General features: G+C 34.6%; 1 protein-coding gene across 2 annotated transcripts; it reads left to right on the top strand.

Moving 5' to 3' along the window:
• Positions 1–962: 962 nt before the first annotated feature.
• LOC145305528 (uncharacterized) lies at positions 963–9426 on the top strand. Of its 2 annotated transcripts, none has more exons than XM_080147165.1 (5): positions 963–1077; positions 1742–1844; positions 5339–5610; positions 7047–7246; positions 8906–9426. In XM_080147165.1, exons 1-5 carry the CDS (start codon positions 1001–1003, stop codon positions 9346–9348), a joined length of 1095 nt encoding a protein of 364 aa, XP_080003291.1. In that variant the 5' UTR covers positions 963–1000; the 3' UTR covers positions 9349–9426. The 2 variants fall into 2 exon arrangements, with proteins under 2 accessions (XP_080003291.1, XP_080003290.1); XM_080147164.1 differs by having other exon boundaries at positions 1742–1847.
• Positions 9427–17362: the final 7936 nt, after the last annotated feature.

Genomic DNA, 17362 nt, shown 5'->3' with positions numbered 1-17362 from the left:
TAAAATTAGTGGTTGAAACGTATTAACACTCAACTTAATTAATTAACAATCAAAATTCAGTAAAAGCTCACAAAGTTTTTAAGCCAATGCATAAGAAGACGTTATTGTAAAACTTTGGGGACTAGTGTTATAAACTTTCCATGTTTCCCTCTCTCTCTGGGATGAATTGCAATATCCCCCCCCCCTAAATTCTTTTCAAAACTAATCAAGCTCTTTTTTCTCCATGGTTATATTAACTAACCATTTTAAAATTAAAAACATGAATAACAACATCCATAAGAAGCACAAAAATTGAATTTTTGAGCAAATATTAATAAAAATAAATAAATATATACTGAATAAAACACGTTACCTCAATACCGTTTCTTACAGACGAATAGACGAACATTTCGAATTAAAGAGCAACTTCATCTCATATTGTTAGTTGTGAAGGATATTTCAGTGTAGCCTTGAAACCGATTAATATCCACTGGATTAGAACCGGTCCTCAGCCAAAAAGAATTCGTGTATAGCATCGGATTGCAGACAATTTTCAACGAATATTAAAATCAAAATCATAAGATTAATAAATGTTTTGTTAGCCCGGGCCTTCGGCTCCTCGGTAAACATTCCTTACTTCCCTTAAACTTTACCCCGCCTAAAACTCTTTAAAAATACATTAGATTACCATCCTCAAAACTTTGAAACCCAGATGTTACCCCCTGAAAAGAAAAAGCTTGGACGTCCCTGTATGTCCCTTCTTAGATGCATTGTGTTCATGTGTGTTTGTAATTTTTGGTTGCTTGCTAGGAGCCGAAGGCCCGGGCTAACAAAACATTGATTAATTTCATGATTTTAATTTTAATGTTCGTTGAGAATTGTCTGCAATCCGATGCTATACATTTATTCATTATGGCTGCTGATGTCCGTTTGTCCATTATGATATGCCTCACCTGATTATACTATAAATTATTCATTTCAGAACTTAGTAAAACAAACAAGTAACAGAAGAGTTACCAAAATGCCATTGAGTATTTTAGACAATTTAAATACCTATCTGTCTAAGTGTGGGCCAAAGTCTGCAAAATTTGCTCAAAGGTAGGATTACAATTTAGTGATAATGACAATAAAAAATTAGATTTCTTTTAAAGTTAAGTTATTTTTATTATTCCAGTAAATCTGTCAGTAAATTTGCTGTGTTGTAACATTCACTGTTATGATTTTCGCCGTTTTGTATCAACTCCCAATAGACTATCCATGATAGAGCAATGGTGTCAAATAGATAATATTTTTTTCAAGCTTTGCATGAGAGGCCTCTATGGGCACATAAAGGAAGGGAGGAGGGGTGGGGGGGGGGAATTCGGTAACTCCCTTTAAAGGTTGGAGGTGCCCTTCCCCAAAATAGTTGCAAACCTTCTCTATTAAGGAGAACCATGTCTGTTAAGCAATAAAACAGATCCATGGCACACATACATTTATATTAGAACTAGTATCTTCGCCCCTAAAGTGTATGGTACATAGAGACACACCAGCCTTCCCCCCCCCCCCGCCTCCACTAGCCCCTTCAAACCAAAAAGCTTAAAAGCTGTCCTAAACATAAATGAAAATTGTAGAAAAACTATCATAGTTTTTTTTAAAGATCTTACAGGACATAAATACAGACAAATATTAATTTAAATGTTGTTTAACAATTGTCCACTGAAAACAAACATCTCCTTGAAAGTATATTGTATAATTTTTCAAAATTATAAACTATTATCAGGTGCAACAGATTATGTCAAATACTTGGAGAGCTTCCAGCTGCCAACCTGACTGGGGTCAAGTTCTTTGAATTATCTTGTGTTGAGGATGCTAAGCTTAACAAGGTGGTATGTTTGTTTAAATTATTTTTATGCTTTATAAACTCTAATATTGATTAATGGGATCAACTGGTAACGAATATTTCCAAAAATCTATGAATTTTAAAGGCTGCTAGCTTCCAAACGGCTGAACGTACAGATCATGCCTGCACGCTGTTTTAAGCTGCATAAGAAGGCCTACAAATAATCTGGAATAGCCATTAATCAATAATGCTTAAATATCTCGCAGTGCAGAGAAATGCGCGATAAAGACCTATTTTATGCGTTTTTTCTTCAGTGAAGCTTCCCCTGTGCTTAAAGGAAGGGGAAGGGGGGCGCGGATCTGACACTTATGCGGAAACAGGGAGTATAGGCTTTGTCTAAGGAGTGGGAGAGTAGTTTTTAAAGAAAAAGTTTAGTTTTGGGGTGTATTTTCCTTATATAATATTTAAAAAAAATTTGATAGGTCTCCAGGTTCAGGTGCTGCAGGCTGGAAGGTCACTTCTGGACAGGTATAAATGAAAATGAAAATTGTTTGAAGAGTTAAAGATCATCTTATTAAACCAAATATGTATCTTTTGGGATGTTATGAGCATATATGAAGAAAAAATAAAAATCAGCCTCCAGGTTCAGGTCCTGCAGGTCTCCAGGTGAATTCTGGACAGGTAAAAACTGAAAATTTTTAATTTTATAATTAGAACCAGCGTTTCGTTTAATTTTGATGCGGCTCCGGCTCTGCGGAGCCGTATCTGGAAATACGGCTCCAGCTCCTACCTTAAAATTAATATTTCAATTTTTGTTCATTATTGAATTTGATAAAATAAAACAAATAATTTAAAATATTTTGCTTTTATTTGATTAAAGCTATATAAAAGTAGAAGGATGTGTGTCTATTTGTTAAGTAACAATAGTTTTTCAGTTTATTATATGGAAATAGACCGTTGCCAAATTATAATATTATTTTAAAATATCATTTTTAGCTAATCTGGAGCCGGAGCCGTTTTTAACGAAAAATACGGCTCCGGCTCCACCAAAAATGTTGCTGCTTCGCCTCCGGCCCCGAAACGCTGGTTAGAACAAAACTTATTTAACAAAACTTGCTACTTTATGGATGGTATGAACTAATTTGAAGAAAAATTTGAAACTGGGCTCCAGGTTCAGGTCCTGCAGGCCTCCAGGTTGATCCTGGACAGGTAAAAACAAAATCTTTTCACTTTTAAAGTTATGCTCAAAGAGAAAGTTGAAAACGTGCTCAATGTTCAAGTTAAATCCAACCATTTTGTTACATTTTGAATTATATCTTCTTTAGTGACTGACCTGTTGACAATATGTTTTGTTTATTCTATTTGATTGTTAATATTTCTTTTTGCAGATATAATTTAAAATGTAACAAAGTGGTTGGATTTAACTTGAACCTTGAGCCCGATTTCAAATTTCTCTTTGAATTAGTTAAATAGATATAGTTTTACTCTTAAGTTAAATATTTAAATTTTTACATGTCCAGAATCCACCTGGAGGCATACAGTATATGAACTTTGAGCTTGATTTTAAATTTTTCTTCAAACGAGTTAATCCTTATACTAAAGTAAAAGGATGTTTGTCTGTTTGTTTGTCTGTGTGTCTGTTCCGAAGGATCTCGCTAACCGCTGAACCGATCGGGTTATCCTTAACAGGGTAGATTCAGAAAGGTCCAGGGAAGGTTTTTAACTATTTTATTTTTGGGGGAGGGTACCACCACCCTCCCAAGAGAAATAATATAAAATCTAAATTTTTTAAAGTTCTCAATTTTAAAAAAGAGAGTTCAACGCAAACATAAATGTCAAATGCAAATAGAAATATTTCAAATATAAAAAGAAAAATTAAAGTGCCACTAGAGGCTTCTAGGGGCGTAGCCGCTAGTACTATCCATAAAGTAGCAACTTTTGTTAAATAAGTTTTGTTTCAACTTCAAAAGTAAAAATTTTCAGTATTTACCTGTCCAGAATTCACCTGGAGGCCTGCAGTATCTGAACCTGGAGCCCGATTTCAAATTTATCTTCAAATTGGTTTATACAATCTATAAAGTAGCAACCTTTGTTAAATAAGTTATGCTCTTACTTTAAAAGTGAAATTTTTTAGTTTTTACCTGTCCAGGATCCACCTGGAGGCCTGCAGTACCTTAACCTGGAGCCCGATTTCAAATTTTTCTTTAAATGAGTTAATACTATCCATAAAGTACAAACTTTTGCTAAAGAAGTTATGCTCTAACTTTAAAAGTGAAAAGTTTTAGTTTGTACCTGTCCAGGATCCACCTGGAGGCCTGCATTACCTGAACCTAGAGCCCGATTTCAAATTTTTCTTCAAATATGTTGATTTAATTCTATCCATTAAGTAGCAACTTTTGTTAAATAAGTTTTGTTCTAACTATAAAACACCTGAACCTGGAGACCTATCAAAAATTTTATTAAATATAAGGAAAATACACCCCAAAACTGAACTTTTTTCTTTAATAACCTATCATCTCACTTCTAAGACAAAGCCTATACTCTCTGTTCACGCAAGTGTCAGATCCCCCCCCCCTTGGATCTTGGCTATTCCAGATTATTTGTAGGGGTCCTACCCCAAACGTAGGAGTCCCAAACGTCGGAGTGAAAAAACGTAGGAGTTTGACAAACGTCGAAGTGGATAAACGTCAGAGTGGACATTGCTTAAGTAAAACCTAGGAGTGTCCGCTATTTTAATAATAAGACAATTTTGAAATTTTTATGCCCCTGTCTACAAAATAATGAATATGGCCGCAACGCTCGGCCCCCTAGCCTGCCTAGCCGGAGCTCTTGGCCCCTGGCCTATAATCTAACCTAACCTATCCTAACTAAGAAAAATACTTGGACAAAGGGGGGGAGAGGAGGGTTGTTAAAAAAAAATTCAAAATTGAAATAGTTATTTCTCGCATCGTATTATAAACTGATTTCCGCGGATATAGAATGTACAATTATAAGATTAAAACTAGTTTTTTTAGCCCCGAGGTGCCGAAGGACTACTCCTGCGTTTGTCCATTTCCTAGGTTGTTTTCCACTCCCACGTTTGGGACTCCTACGTTTGGCGTGGAACCTTTGCAGGCCTTCTTATGCTGCTAAAATAGAGTGCGGGTATGATCTGTACGTTCAGCCGTTTGGCAGCTAGCCTAGCAGACTTTAAAATTCATAGATTTTTATGAAATATTCGTTACCAGGAATATTTTACCGTGAACTGCAGTTGATCCGATTAATGTTTAGGAAAATAAACAAAAGTTTTTTTTTAATAGCTTAACTTTACTTTTGTATGGTTTCAGTATTTGCAGTGCAGCTTTTAGGAATGACTCACTGTAAAAAAGTTTAGCCAAATTCTGTTAAATTACAAAAAGCTGAGAACAAAAAGCCGAGAACTTTTGAAGCCTTCATTTCTAATAAATATTATCAGCAATCCTTCAACATAAGGACATACAGACGGACACTTACTACTTAAAACTAAAATGATTACATTAAAACGAATTATTTTTTTAGAGTCAGCTCTTTTTTATGGAAGACATGTTGATAAGCCTACATCGCCTGCCAGGATGTACCGTCATTACAAGATCCTACAAGGCTTTGATGGATTCAGTTGACTTGGATTTGTGGGGACAAAATTTCCAGTTCTTTGTAGCAGAATTTGAAAATTCCTTGGGCGACTTTAGTGAAGAGAACCTAACACAACTGTTCCAGAAGGTTTACAAGGGAAGGTGTGAAAGTTCTTGGGATCCTCTGTTCCAAACTTTCAATCATCTCTGGACTTGCAGGTGATTATCTGAATTATTATTTAAAACTGCCTATTGATGATAAGTATGGAATGAAAAACTACAATTAATTAAAGTGAAAAAGTAAGATTGTTAGATAACTTGTTTTTCATGATTTTTGTATTGCCATAATATTCCTTTAAATATGAAATAGGTGCCCTAAAAAATGAATATTAAGGTCAATGGTATAAAATCTTAATGCAACCATCTCGTAATTAATGATTAAATGGCACTTAGAATTCGAATTTCGAACTGAAATTTTTCATGAGTAATCCTTGGTAGGTCTATTTTCTCTAAATCGAACAAATAGTTGGAAAAGTAACTGCTGGCGGCTCAGCTAGCAATAACCATTTTTTTAAATTTCTAGTACCAACAGCTACCGGCTAGAACCGTTTGATAAGGTTTTTGAGCGACAAAAATATTATGTGGTGATAGGTTTCGTGACTAATTTGCTCATAAGATAGCTAAAAATGGCAAAACGGCTGAGCCGCTAGCCTTTACTTTTCCAACTTTTTGTTCGATTTAGAGAAAATAGACCTACCAAGGATTATTCATGCAAAATTTTAGATCGAAATTCGAATTCTAAGTGCCATTTAATCATTGATTACGAGATGGTTGCATTAACCCCCCCCCCCCTTATTAAAAAATATTAATCAATATAGGGCTCTGTTTTGAAGGAGTGGAAATGGGTTTGAATAACAGTTTGAAATCTTCCTTTGACCTATGTAAAACTTTCTTAAAATAAAAAATTCAATTGCTTCATTAGTTATTGAAATAACAAGGATGACAACATCCATAAAAGCGAAGCACTGAAACGGTAGGACAAACGGACATTAACACTTGTATAGTAAATGAACTGAAAAATCGGAACATAAATGTATAAATGTCGAATCAAAATTGTAGGTAAATTTGTTGAAAAACTGCTTAAAAACAGGATAATGTTTATGGACATACTTACATTTTTGGACTTGATTATAGAGTTGCTTCGCTTATAATATTGTTTTTTGTTATCCCAGGAATCAATATACCAAAAATCAGATCAAACGGATAATTAAAACACTTGAAAATTTGTTGTTAAAAAAGCAGAAAAATCAACATGTTTAAAATGGACGTACGGACATTCTGGTAATGATTATAGAGTTGCTACGCTTTCTAAATCGTACCCAACTACTACAGGAATCATCATGCAAAGTTTGAAATCGATAGGACAATTCTAACATGCCTAAATTAACGAATAAAAGCTATCTATCTCGGACGGACGGACGGACGGACGGACGTACGGACGGACGGACGGACGGACGGACCGACCCTAATTATAGAAAAGCTTCGCTTTTAAAAAGCATTATACAAAAAAAACTTACTACTTTATATAATAGGATAGGATACATCACATTATCTTATTATCATCTCAAAATAGTTAAACTAAAATTTTATTTCAGATCAATGTACTTCTACATCAAGTGCAAGTATTTCCACCATCTTCCATCCACTGTTGTTGTGGACCTAGAGAAACTGATTCAGAATGAGATGACTCTGTATGAACGTGATGCATCTATCTTGGAGACTGCTGCTGAAACTGTCACTGGTGGATTCTTTATGGCAGGCCTCACTTGTGATAGATCCTGGAATCTTCAACTTGGTAAGTAGCCATTTTTGTTAATATTTTGTTAACTTTGGGGTGGAGTTGGTAGGGGGGGGGGGGGGGTAGTACAATTAGGTATAAGCAAGGACAACTACATTCAGTAGTAGCTATTCTGTTTAAAATGATAAGGTAAAGGGGGGGGGGGGGATGTGGTGACTCTGCACACGAAATACCAGCAATTTTATTTTGGGCGCTACTCCCTCAGTTTTAGAGATAATTTAGTGAAATCTTTTTGATTGTGTCACTAATTACCCAAACTTTTCGTATCTTAAAAACAAAACGAAGGTGGACCGCCGCTCGCCGCCATTTTCCACCGCCGCTAAAAACAATTTTTTATTGCATTTCTCGCCGAATTAGGCTATTTGGAATCATTTGAGACCGTTATATTTTTCAAAAAAAATTTCCCCTTACAAGCAACCCTGCGGGGGGAATTTTTTTCAAGTTCTCGTTTTTGAAAAAATAACTTGGTCTCATATGATTCCAAATTGCCTAATTCGGCGAGAAATGCAATCAAATTTTTTTTTGGCGGTGGCTGAAAATGGCGGCGAACGGCGGGATCGGCGGTCCCGCCGCCTTTTTTTGAAAGATACGAAAAGTTTGGGTAATTAGTGATACAACCAAAAAGATTTCACTCAACTATCTCTAAAACTAAGGGAGTAGCGCCCAAAATAAAATTGCAGGTATGTCGTGTGCAGAGTCACTACATTTTACCCCCGCCCCCCCCTCTTTAAAGGTAAACATTAAAGCCGTGGTACCTCTTACTTGTTTTATCGTATTACCTTATATTATGATATTTACTAAGCATAAATGTGGAGCTTTGCATTTCTTTGGTTCTAGCAACTGAACATTTTATTGGTCCTCTAATAATCTATTTATTTGATTTTAATAAGGATAAGAGGTGATGATAAAGGGGGGGGGGGAGAGTTTTGACACATTTGCGTAAACAGTGAGTATAGGCTTTATCTTTGGACTGAGAGGGTAGGTTATTAGGGATAAAATCATTCTTATGATGAATTTTCCCAAGTTTTAAGATTTTTTGGATAGGCCTTCAAGTTCAGGAATTTAAAAAATAAATTTTTTTTTTTAAGAGTCAGAAGTCTATGAAACAAAATATGCATATTTTTGAATGTTATTCACAATTTGAAGAAAAAAATGCATATTTTGTTCAGGGTGGGGAAAAACCCAGGGTTTTTTTTAAAAAGCCCAGCCCAACCCAACCCAAAAACCCTTTTTTTAAGGTTTTTTTTGGGGGGTTTTATTGTTTTTTTAAAAAAACCCTGGGTGGGTTTTTTTGGGTGGGTTTTTTGTATGCCCACCCTGATTTTGTTTCATAAGTTGACTTCTAACTCTTCAAAAAAATTTTTTTTTTTTATTTTTACCTGTACGGAGACCACCTGGAGGCCTATCCAAAATTTTTTAAAACTTGGGAAAATTTATCATATAAGTATGATTTTATCCCTAATAACTTATCCTCTCAGTCCAAAGATAAAGCCTATACTCACTGTTTACGCAAATGTGTCAAAACTCCCCCCCCCCCCCCTTGGTATATAAGATACTAGGTTTATTAAACGTTGGGTACCAGTTTCCTCCATCTCTAAATTTCTCTCTTTCTATAATGTCATCCTTGATTCAATGATTTCATTAGTCTATATTTAGGTTATATACCACTGTTTACAGCTGTGGACAAGAGTGAAGGAAACTTACTTGCTGAAACAACTGTTGGTGAACTGTTTTATGGAGACAAGAATAAAAATTCAGATCCAGTCAAACTGTACAAAATCCAAGGAGAACACCATGTATATGTTCATGACACTAAATATAATTATGAATCTATACATAAACTCAGGGAGGATGGACTGCTTCAGGAAGGTTTACACAGATACAGATATGACAATGGAGACACTCAGATAGGATCCAGACTCTTCAGGAGAGAGGACAGAATAGAAGACAGGGTGAATAAATTATATAGATTTAGCTCAAGTGGAGAAATAGAATATGAAGAACTTGTCTGGGGTAAAGATGACAAAGCCTGGCGCACAGAAACAAGTTTCAGATACCATCCAGATACTTTCTCATGGAATAAATTAGAAATTGAGTAAACCCATCATATCATTGATTTATGGTTTTCTTTACTTAAATGTAATATTTAAACTATAAATATATGTTTTTTTTTCGAACCTTTTTTCTAATTATATTTTATTAAATGAAGAAATGAGGTTTTTTTTGTCTGAAGCTGAAGATTTCGATAACTACTTACCTGAGTGAAATCTGAATTTCAGGGAAGATTTGCATAGATTGTTTTATGACATAGTGTCCGGGTGGTTCTAGGCCTCTTTTCAAATGAATGTTTTTTAGTAGCGAAGCTACTCTATAATTTGAAATGTCCGTATGTCTGTCTTAGTTTTAGAGGTTATTTTAGGTTAGGTTATATTGGGTTAGTTAATTGCCCCACAGGGTTAGAGCCCCCCGTAGGGGCCAGAAATAGGAGAAAAGCTACTGAGGAAAATACGAAGAATCGCCCCATAAGTTGCGATGTTACGAAAGGGACTACACCGTTTTTTTATATTCATTCCCCACTTTCTCCCCCTCAAGGCTTTGCATTCTCTGGTGAATTGCTGTGAACGCCACTGCACTAAACAGTTTACTAATCTATTTCTATATTTGCTTGTGCATGTATTTAATTTAAGTACCCAAAGATTTTGAGTCCACGAATAATACAGCACTGGTTTATAGCTTTGGATACCAGTCCAATTTACTTTCCAATGTCCCCTCCATCCCTTTTTTTTGTCTAATGAAAAATAGGTTTCATTCATATAAAACAAGATTGGTAAATAGACTGAGAAGCTTAATTTTAAACTTGAAAAGGTTTTTAAAATCGAAGCTTTTCTATGATTAGGGTAACGGATAGATTTTTCATTAATTTAGGCATGTAAGAATTGTCCTATCAATTTCAAATTTTGCATGGTGATTCCTTTAGTAGTTTGGTACGATTTAGAAAGCGTAGCAATTCTATAATCATACCCAGAATTTCCGTACGTCCATTTTAAACGTTGATTTTTTTACTTTTTAACAACAAAATTTTATGTAATTCCTGGGACAACAAAGTATAATGCAATAAGTGAAGCAACTCTATAATTACCTAAGTCCTAGAAATGTAAGTATGTCCATAAACATTATCCTGAATCAAACAAATTTACTTACAATTTTGCTTTGATCCTTATACATTTATATTATGATTATTCAGTTCTGACACTATACAAGTGTTAATGTCTGTTTGTCCTACCGTTTCAGTGCTTCGCTTTTATGCATGTTGTCATCCTTGTTTCTTTAAATGTTATATAAATATTTTAAAAGCTTTATTTATTAAAATGTACAAAATAAATCTATTTTTAAAACCAAATATATTGAATCAACTTCTAAAAACAGTAAAAACAATGTAAGAAAAGCTTTGACAATTATAATATAGTTTTTAAATAGCCTTAAACCTGCCAATTCCTGATTCCAGAATAGATTTATTTGCTATTCTGGTTTACACCTTTTAAGTTACACCCACCACACCACCCTGAGATAACACCTTCTTTTGTTCTCGTTTTTAAACTCACACCCCGTCTCCATTTTGGATTTACGGGGGGTGTCAAAATAATATTGTATTTTGTTGTCCTAAGAATCACTGTTCCAAAAATTATAATTATACTATGTGCGTAGTTGTTTTCGAAATATATATTTAAAAAGCACGTACGAACTTTCCTGTAACGATTATTGAAGTGCTATGCTTTCTAAATCGTACCTTACTGCTTTAGGAATCATCATAAAAAGTTAAGATCGATAGGACAATTCTAACATACCTAAGTTAACTATAAGAGCTATCCTGACGGACATACACTAATTATAGAAAAGCTTTGCTTTAAAAAAAAAGTTAAAACAATGAATAAATGCCCAGTGGATGGGTTACAATATTCCCCCCCAAAATTCGTTTGAAAAATGATCAAGCGTTTTTCTAAAGCAAAGCTTTTATATATTCATGGTCGGTCCGTCCGTCAGTACGTCCGTTCGTAAGGGTTAGCTATTTTCGTTAATTTAGGCATGTTAGAATTGTCTTACCGATTTCAAACTTTGCATGGTGATTCCTATAGTAGTTAGGTATATGACTTAGAAAGCGTAGCAACTTTATAATCGTTACCAGAATGTACAAACGTACATTTTAAACAATGTGATTTTTAACTTTTTTAACAACAAATTTTATGGGATAAAATTATCCGATTGATCTGATTTTTGGAATACTGATTCCTAGGACAACAAAGTTCAAAATGTTATAAGCGAAGCATCTCTATTATCATTAACCAGGTCAAAAACATGAAAGTATATCCTAAAACATTATCCTGTATCTAAGTAGTTTTTAAACAAATTTACTTACAATTTTGTTTCGACTGTTATACATTTATATTTTGATTATTCAGTTTTGACACTTTAATAACCCTTCCAGATCCGGGAGGGGGGGGGGGGGGCATATTGACCCTTACTCTCTAGTTTTTTCAATGTCATTTTTTTTGTAGGTAAGATAGAGAGTTGTGACTTCATGACTTTTTAAGTTTAGTAATTATACGTCGGCAAGAGTTGATTTTATAAGGATATCTGGTCTGTGTCGGTCATGGCGTCCGGTCAAAGTCGGTCAGGTGGCTATGACTAGAAAAAGTAATTTTCTCTAAAAATACACATGAACCACCAGAAAATAATGTATGTCTCTAACTGTAACAGGAGCCGAGATAGAGGGGGGGGGTCAATATGTCCTCCCCCCCCCTCCCCTGATCTATTAAGGTGGGAATTGGGGCCCGATCTGTCAGGGTTAATGTTAATTTTCATTTGTCCTATTATTTCAGAGATTCGCTTTTATGGATGTTGTCGTCCTTGTGATAATATATCTTCAAATCATATTTTAGACTGTAAATTTCATAAAGATTTTTATCAGAAAATTATGTTTAATTTAGCAGAGAAAGCATAAATTTAGAAATTTGACTCTCCATCATTTTGGATATCTTAATCAAAATCTATAAAAGTTAAATTTCTAATAAATTATAAAACAAGAATGACAACATCCATAAGTAGCAAAGCTAAAAATTATGAATGGATATTAGACTATAAAAGTTTTAAAGATTTTTAATCAATATAATAGATTTGAAATCTGCATAAATTTTAAGGATTTTTTATAAAATTAGTTTTTTTATATAATTCTTTATTTAAAGGCGCAAATACAAATTAAGTTAAATAATTTTGAGATCTGTGATTGGTGGATTGAAAACTATCTGCGCTCTGATTGGAGAAGCTTAAGTGACGTACATCATTCAACCAATTAGAGCGTATGTAGTTTCCAATCCAGCTATCCTATTGGTCAAAATTTATTAACTTAAATCGTGTTTGCGCCTTTAAATAAAGAGTTATATAAAAAACGAATTTTATAAAAAATCCTTAAAATTTTATGCAGATTTCAAATCTATTACATTGATTAAAAATCTTTAAAACTTTTATAGTCTAATGGATATCGGAAAATAATTTACTATAGAGCATTGTCATACAATAATCGATTAATAGGCTGATCTTGAAGAAACTTGATGGAAATATGTAGAATATGAGCATGTTCAATCCCTGATGATTTCAGCCGTCAATCATGAATAGGAATAGAGAAAATCACGAAAAACAAAAAATCTAGGAATCGATCTAGCACCCCAATTAATAAACAAATCTTAATAAAAATATGAAAATATGAAGCATGTAATATAAATTACTCTCTAAAAGTTTCAGCCTTCTATCTTGTATAGGAATTGAGAAAACTACCAAAACTTGAAAATCTTGGATGAATGAACTGATATCCATTTTATCAACCAAAATTGACGATAATCTTCCCCTGTCATAATATCCACGTATATTCTATATCCATTGTTTTATAAGCTACTCTATAATTTGAAATGTCAGTCTTGCTCTAAAATACATTTCATCCAGCTATATGCTTTTATATATAGACAAAAGTGGGAATGGATCATTGAATATAAATCTAGGTGTCTGAAATGAGTAAACGCCCCGCGGCCTAATAAAACTGGTTTTAATAATTTAAAATAACATAAATAACTTTAATAAAATTATACCAAACCGTCATATAATTTGGTACAAAATTCAACATGTTTGTTAATCAAAATTTTCTGGCAATGTTATAGAGGGAGGGAGGGGACATTACACTGGTCCCCACAGTTGTATAATATCGTTTTTTATTCGTTGGCTTAACAACTTTGGGGACTTTTATTGATATTTGATTGTTTGATTCATTAAGTTAAGTGTTCAAACGTTTTCAATCCACACAAGGGGCAATTAAATGTATCATCATTTGGGATGTACATCAATTTATCGGTCATAGTCTTATCCCTTTAGATCCCTGAGTTGCTATGCTTTACATACTTCTTATTGTAAGGCCTGAAATTGAAAGAGCAGCTGGACAACGTCTCAAAAACAGCTATGTGACGCAGGGTGGGGAAAAACCCAGGGTTTTTTAAAAAAGCCCAACCCAACCCGTTAAAACCCTGGGTTATATTGGGTTTTTTCGGGTTTTATTGGGTTTTTTCATTTAGGAGTCAAATACATTTGATATATTGATGAAATATTAATGTTTATGTTGTTGTAGGTAAAAGGTAAGCAAGATTTCACAATAAACAAGATAGATAATGAAAACAACTGGCATTTCGATCAATTATAAACCCTTATTAGCAACGGTGCACAAAATATTCTATTAAGGGGGAGGGGAGGTTAAAAGCTTCAAAACATGGAACCTCCTCCTCTATTCCTAAGCTGTCCCCCCCCCCTCCCAGAAATTATTAAGGTATTCCCCTTTTTACATCCCCTTAATAAAACCCTCTGCACGCCACTGTAACTATTTCCTTTCATAAATTGTTATGTTTTAGTTTAAAAATCAATTATGATTATGTAATTTACACAATTTATATATCATCAATTTAGTAGCAAAGCGTTTTCTGAAATTAAGTTTTGAGAGAAAGTAATTTCATAAACATTTGAACAATATGTAGAGCATAATTTTTATAAGGGGGGTGGTTTAATGCAACCATCTCGTAATCAATGATTAAATAGCACTTAGAATTCGAATTTCGATCTGAAATTTTTCATGAGTAATCCTTGGTAGGTCTATTTTCCCTAAATCGAACAAAAAGTTGGAAAAAGTAACGGCTGGCGGCTCAGCAGTTTAGCCGTTTTTTGCCTATTTTGAGGGCAAATTCATCATTAATTACGTAGGAATCAACTTTTTAAAACATATTTTGGTTTAATTCATGTTAAATGATAGCAATAACCATTTTAAAATTTCTAGTACCTACAGCAACCGGCTAGAACCGTTTGATAAGGTTTTTGAGCGACAAAAAGTTTTATGTGGAGATAGGTTTTGTGACTAATTTGTTCTTAAGATAGCCGAAAAATGGCTAAACATCTGAGCTGCCAGCCGTTAGCCATTACTTTTCCAACTTTTTGTTCGATTTAGGGAAAATAGACTTACCAAGGATTATTCATGCAAAATTTCTGATCAAAATTCGAATTCTAAGTGCCATTTAATCATTCATTACGAGATGGTTGCATTAAACCCCCCACCCCCTTACTTCATATTTTTTTTTACGTTTTTTATGTAAAATTTGCTTTAAAATGTTATTAGATCCTAGTCTTTGAGTAAATTTTAACGTGAAATTTCAATGTTTTTTCAAAAACCCAAAAAACCTTGGGTTTTTTTTCAATGGGTTTTTAAAAAAACCCTGGGTGGGTTTTTTTGGGTGGGTTTTTTGTATGCCCACACTGATTATTGTGACGTCATAAAATAAGAGAGATCAGAGGAGAAGTGAGAAAGAAAACCCCTAAAAAAAAGAGATGGATTATCCATCATTTTTATGACGTCGCAAGGCTGATTTTTTATAAACTTTGTGCAGCTACTAAGGTAATGTTAATGTTAATGTCGTGTGGGTGAGTTGCACCTGGACTGAACAGTCAACTCAAGGCCAGACTCTTGGTCCTTCACCTTATACCCGTGGTACAGTACATTGCAGACAATCAACCCTTTGATTGCACGATCTTTGTCTGGAGATCCTAACTGTGCATGGTAGTGAGTTGCGCCTGTTTGGGGCCAAGGCATTCCCCCTACTCAAACTCTTTGATGTCCTGTGCCGAACAGAGCAGGTAGGTACCATTTTTAACGTCTTTGGTATGACGCGGATTTGAGTTTGCATCCTTCCCATCATTTCCCTTGACACTTTAATTAGGGCTTGTGGGTAATTTACACTTCAACCTTATGGATGGTGAGTTAAGGTTTCGTGATTTTTGTCACGATATTATTGCGACTTTTAATGCAACCAAGGCACAGGACGTGGCGCTGTTTCGACAACGACACAATGAAGTCACATAAAATCCTAGGGGCTTTTCAGTCAACTTATTATTTAATGGTGACTCCCAGTAGATGAACTAACAAACGCTACTAACACACTAGCTAGCTACTACACAATGCCAGTCCACAGTGCTTCACAACCTGGTTCTCGAAACAGTCGCGCCCTTTAATCACACTACTATGATTAAGACGCAGCGCTCTCACCTCCTGTCACGGTCCAAGCTTGATTCAGTGAAACACTAATATCTGTCTGATTAGAAATACCATCCAATGAAATGACTAATTATATTCAAACCAAATCACTAGATAATAGATTACTAAACAGTAGATATATAATTTACCTAAAAGCCCTATTCCGAAAATAATGTGCTATCGGTGGTTTCAGGAATGTATATCAACGATCATACGTCTATTGGAAATCAAACTATTAAGTTATTGGTAACCTATAAAACTCAAATAAATATTTTAGGCCAAGATCTATAGATTGCGCTGGTCTCGTTACCTCTGTAGAGGCATCCATGAAGATGGGGACCTGCTATCCAACATGCGACGCCGATATGGTGGTAAGTCTACTGTGTTATCTTAAAGTCTTGGCGTAAAATAAATAAGATTCCCTAATATTTTGTGCTGAGATTTATCGAATAAGCTAGTCACGTTACCTCCGAAGAGGCATCCACGAAGATGGGGACCTGCTAACCAACATGCGACGCCGATATGGTGGTAAGTCTACTGTGTTATCTCAAAATCTAGCACAAAATAATAAAGAAATAAATTCCTTTCAACCTCAGAGTAAGCTAGCCTCGTTATCTCCGAAGAGACATCCACGAAGATGGGGGCCTGCTACCCAACCTGCGACGCCGATATGGTGGTAAGTCTACGGTGTTATCTTATGGTTTAGGAATTATACTACTAGAGAAATAAGATTGTTAGAACCTCAGATCCATCATGCGATCCCGTAACACGGATTCTATTGTGATATCTTAAGGTCCAAACAGATCCTATTCCTTGTACCTAATTTTAATGATTATTTATCAATACTTGCCCATAGGGGCTTAAACCCTATTGTTTCCCCCCTATACCTAATATATAAACAAAGTTTTTAATATCTCAGATTTTTATTTTTAAGGAAACGGAATAATTTTAATTAACAAAATCTATTTTATTTTAGGTATGTTTTGGCCAAAAATCTCAGAGAAAAGTTTACTCAAGCTAAATTCTTGTCAAAGATTATAACCCGACTTAACCCTTAAGACTTTCGACTGGTGATATAGAGTGCGTTATCACAACTGAGGAATTGAGCCCGAATGGGCTGCTTTTTATAGGCCTGACTTCCCAGCTAACTAGGCAGAGCCTACTACTCAGGCAGAGCCTGCTATCCAGGCGGAGCCTGCTAGCTAGGCAAAGTATCACCAAATGTTTCTCCTTTTCCTTCTCTTTGAGACATTTGAAAAATCATTGAGTGTTGTTACAATGTGACAAATTAGCAAATTAAAGATTGTAAAGTGATCACATATAATTTCTGCATATTCAAAATGAAGATATGGAATTAGTGATTTCAACGAGTCCTATGCTTGGGAAATTTTAGCCAATAACTGTTCTTATGTTTTTTAAGAACTATTAAACCTGTATAAGATCCTTAAGCAGAGGCTTTCCGAAACCAGAAATCCCATTATAATGTTATTGTTAAAATTCAA

This window comes from Acartia tonsa, chromosome 14, assembly GCF_053477335.1.
Source record: "Acartia tonsa isolate MP-2025a chromosome 14, ASM5347733v1, whole genome shotgun sequence".
In the NCBI taxonomy this organism is placed as follows: domain Eukaryota; kingdom Metazoa; phylum Arthropoda; class Copepoda; order Calanoida; family Acartiidae; genus Acartia; species Acartia tonsa.
The sequence above is the reverse complement of the archived record's forward strand: the minus strand, read 5'-3'. Positions and strand labels throughout refer to the sequence as shown.

Bases quoted from the DNA above. Each gene is read 5' to 3' on its own strand.
- LOC145305528 (XM_080147164.1), top strand. From the start codon at position 1,001: ATGCCATTGAGTATTTTAGACAATTTAAATACCTATCTGTCTAAGTGT. The intron at 1,078-1,741 runs GTAGGATTACAA...AACTATTATCAG, and splicing joins TCTGCAAAATTTGCTCAAAG to GTGCAACAGATTATGTCAAA. The intron at 7,247-8,905 runs GTAAGTAGCCAT...GTCTATATTTAG, and splicing joins ATCCTGGAATCTTCAACTTG to GTTATATACCACTGTTTACA.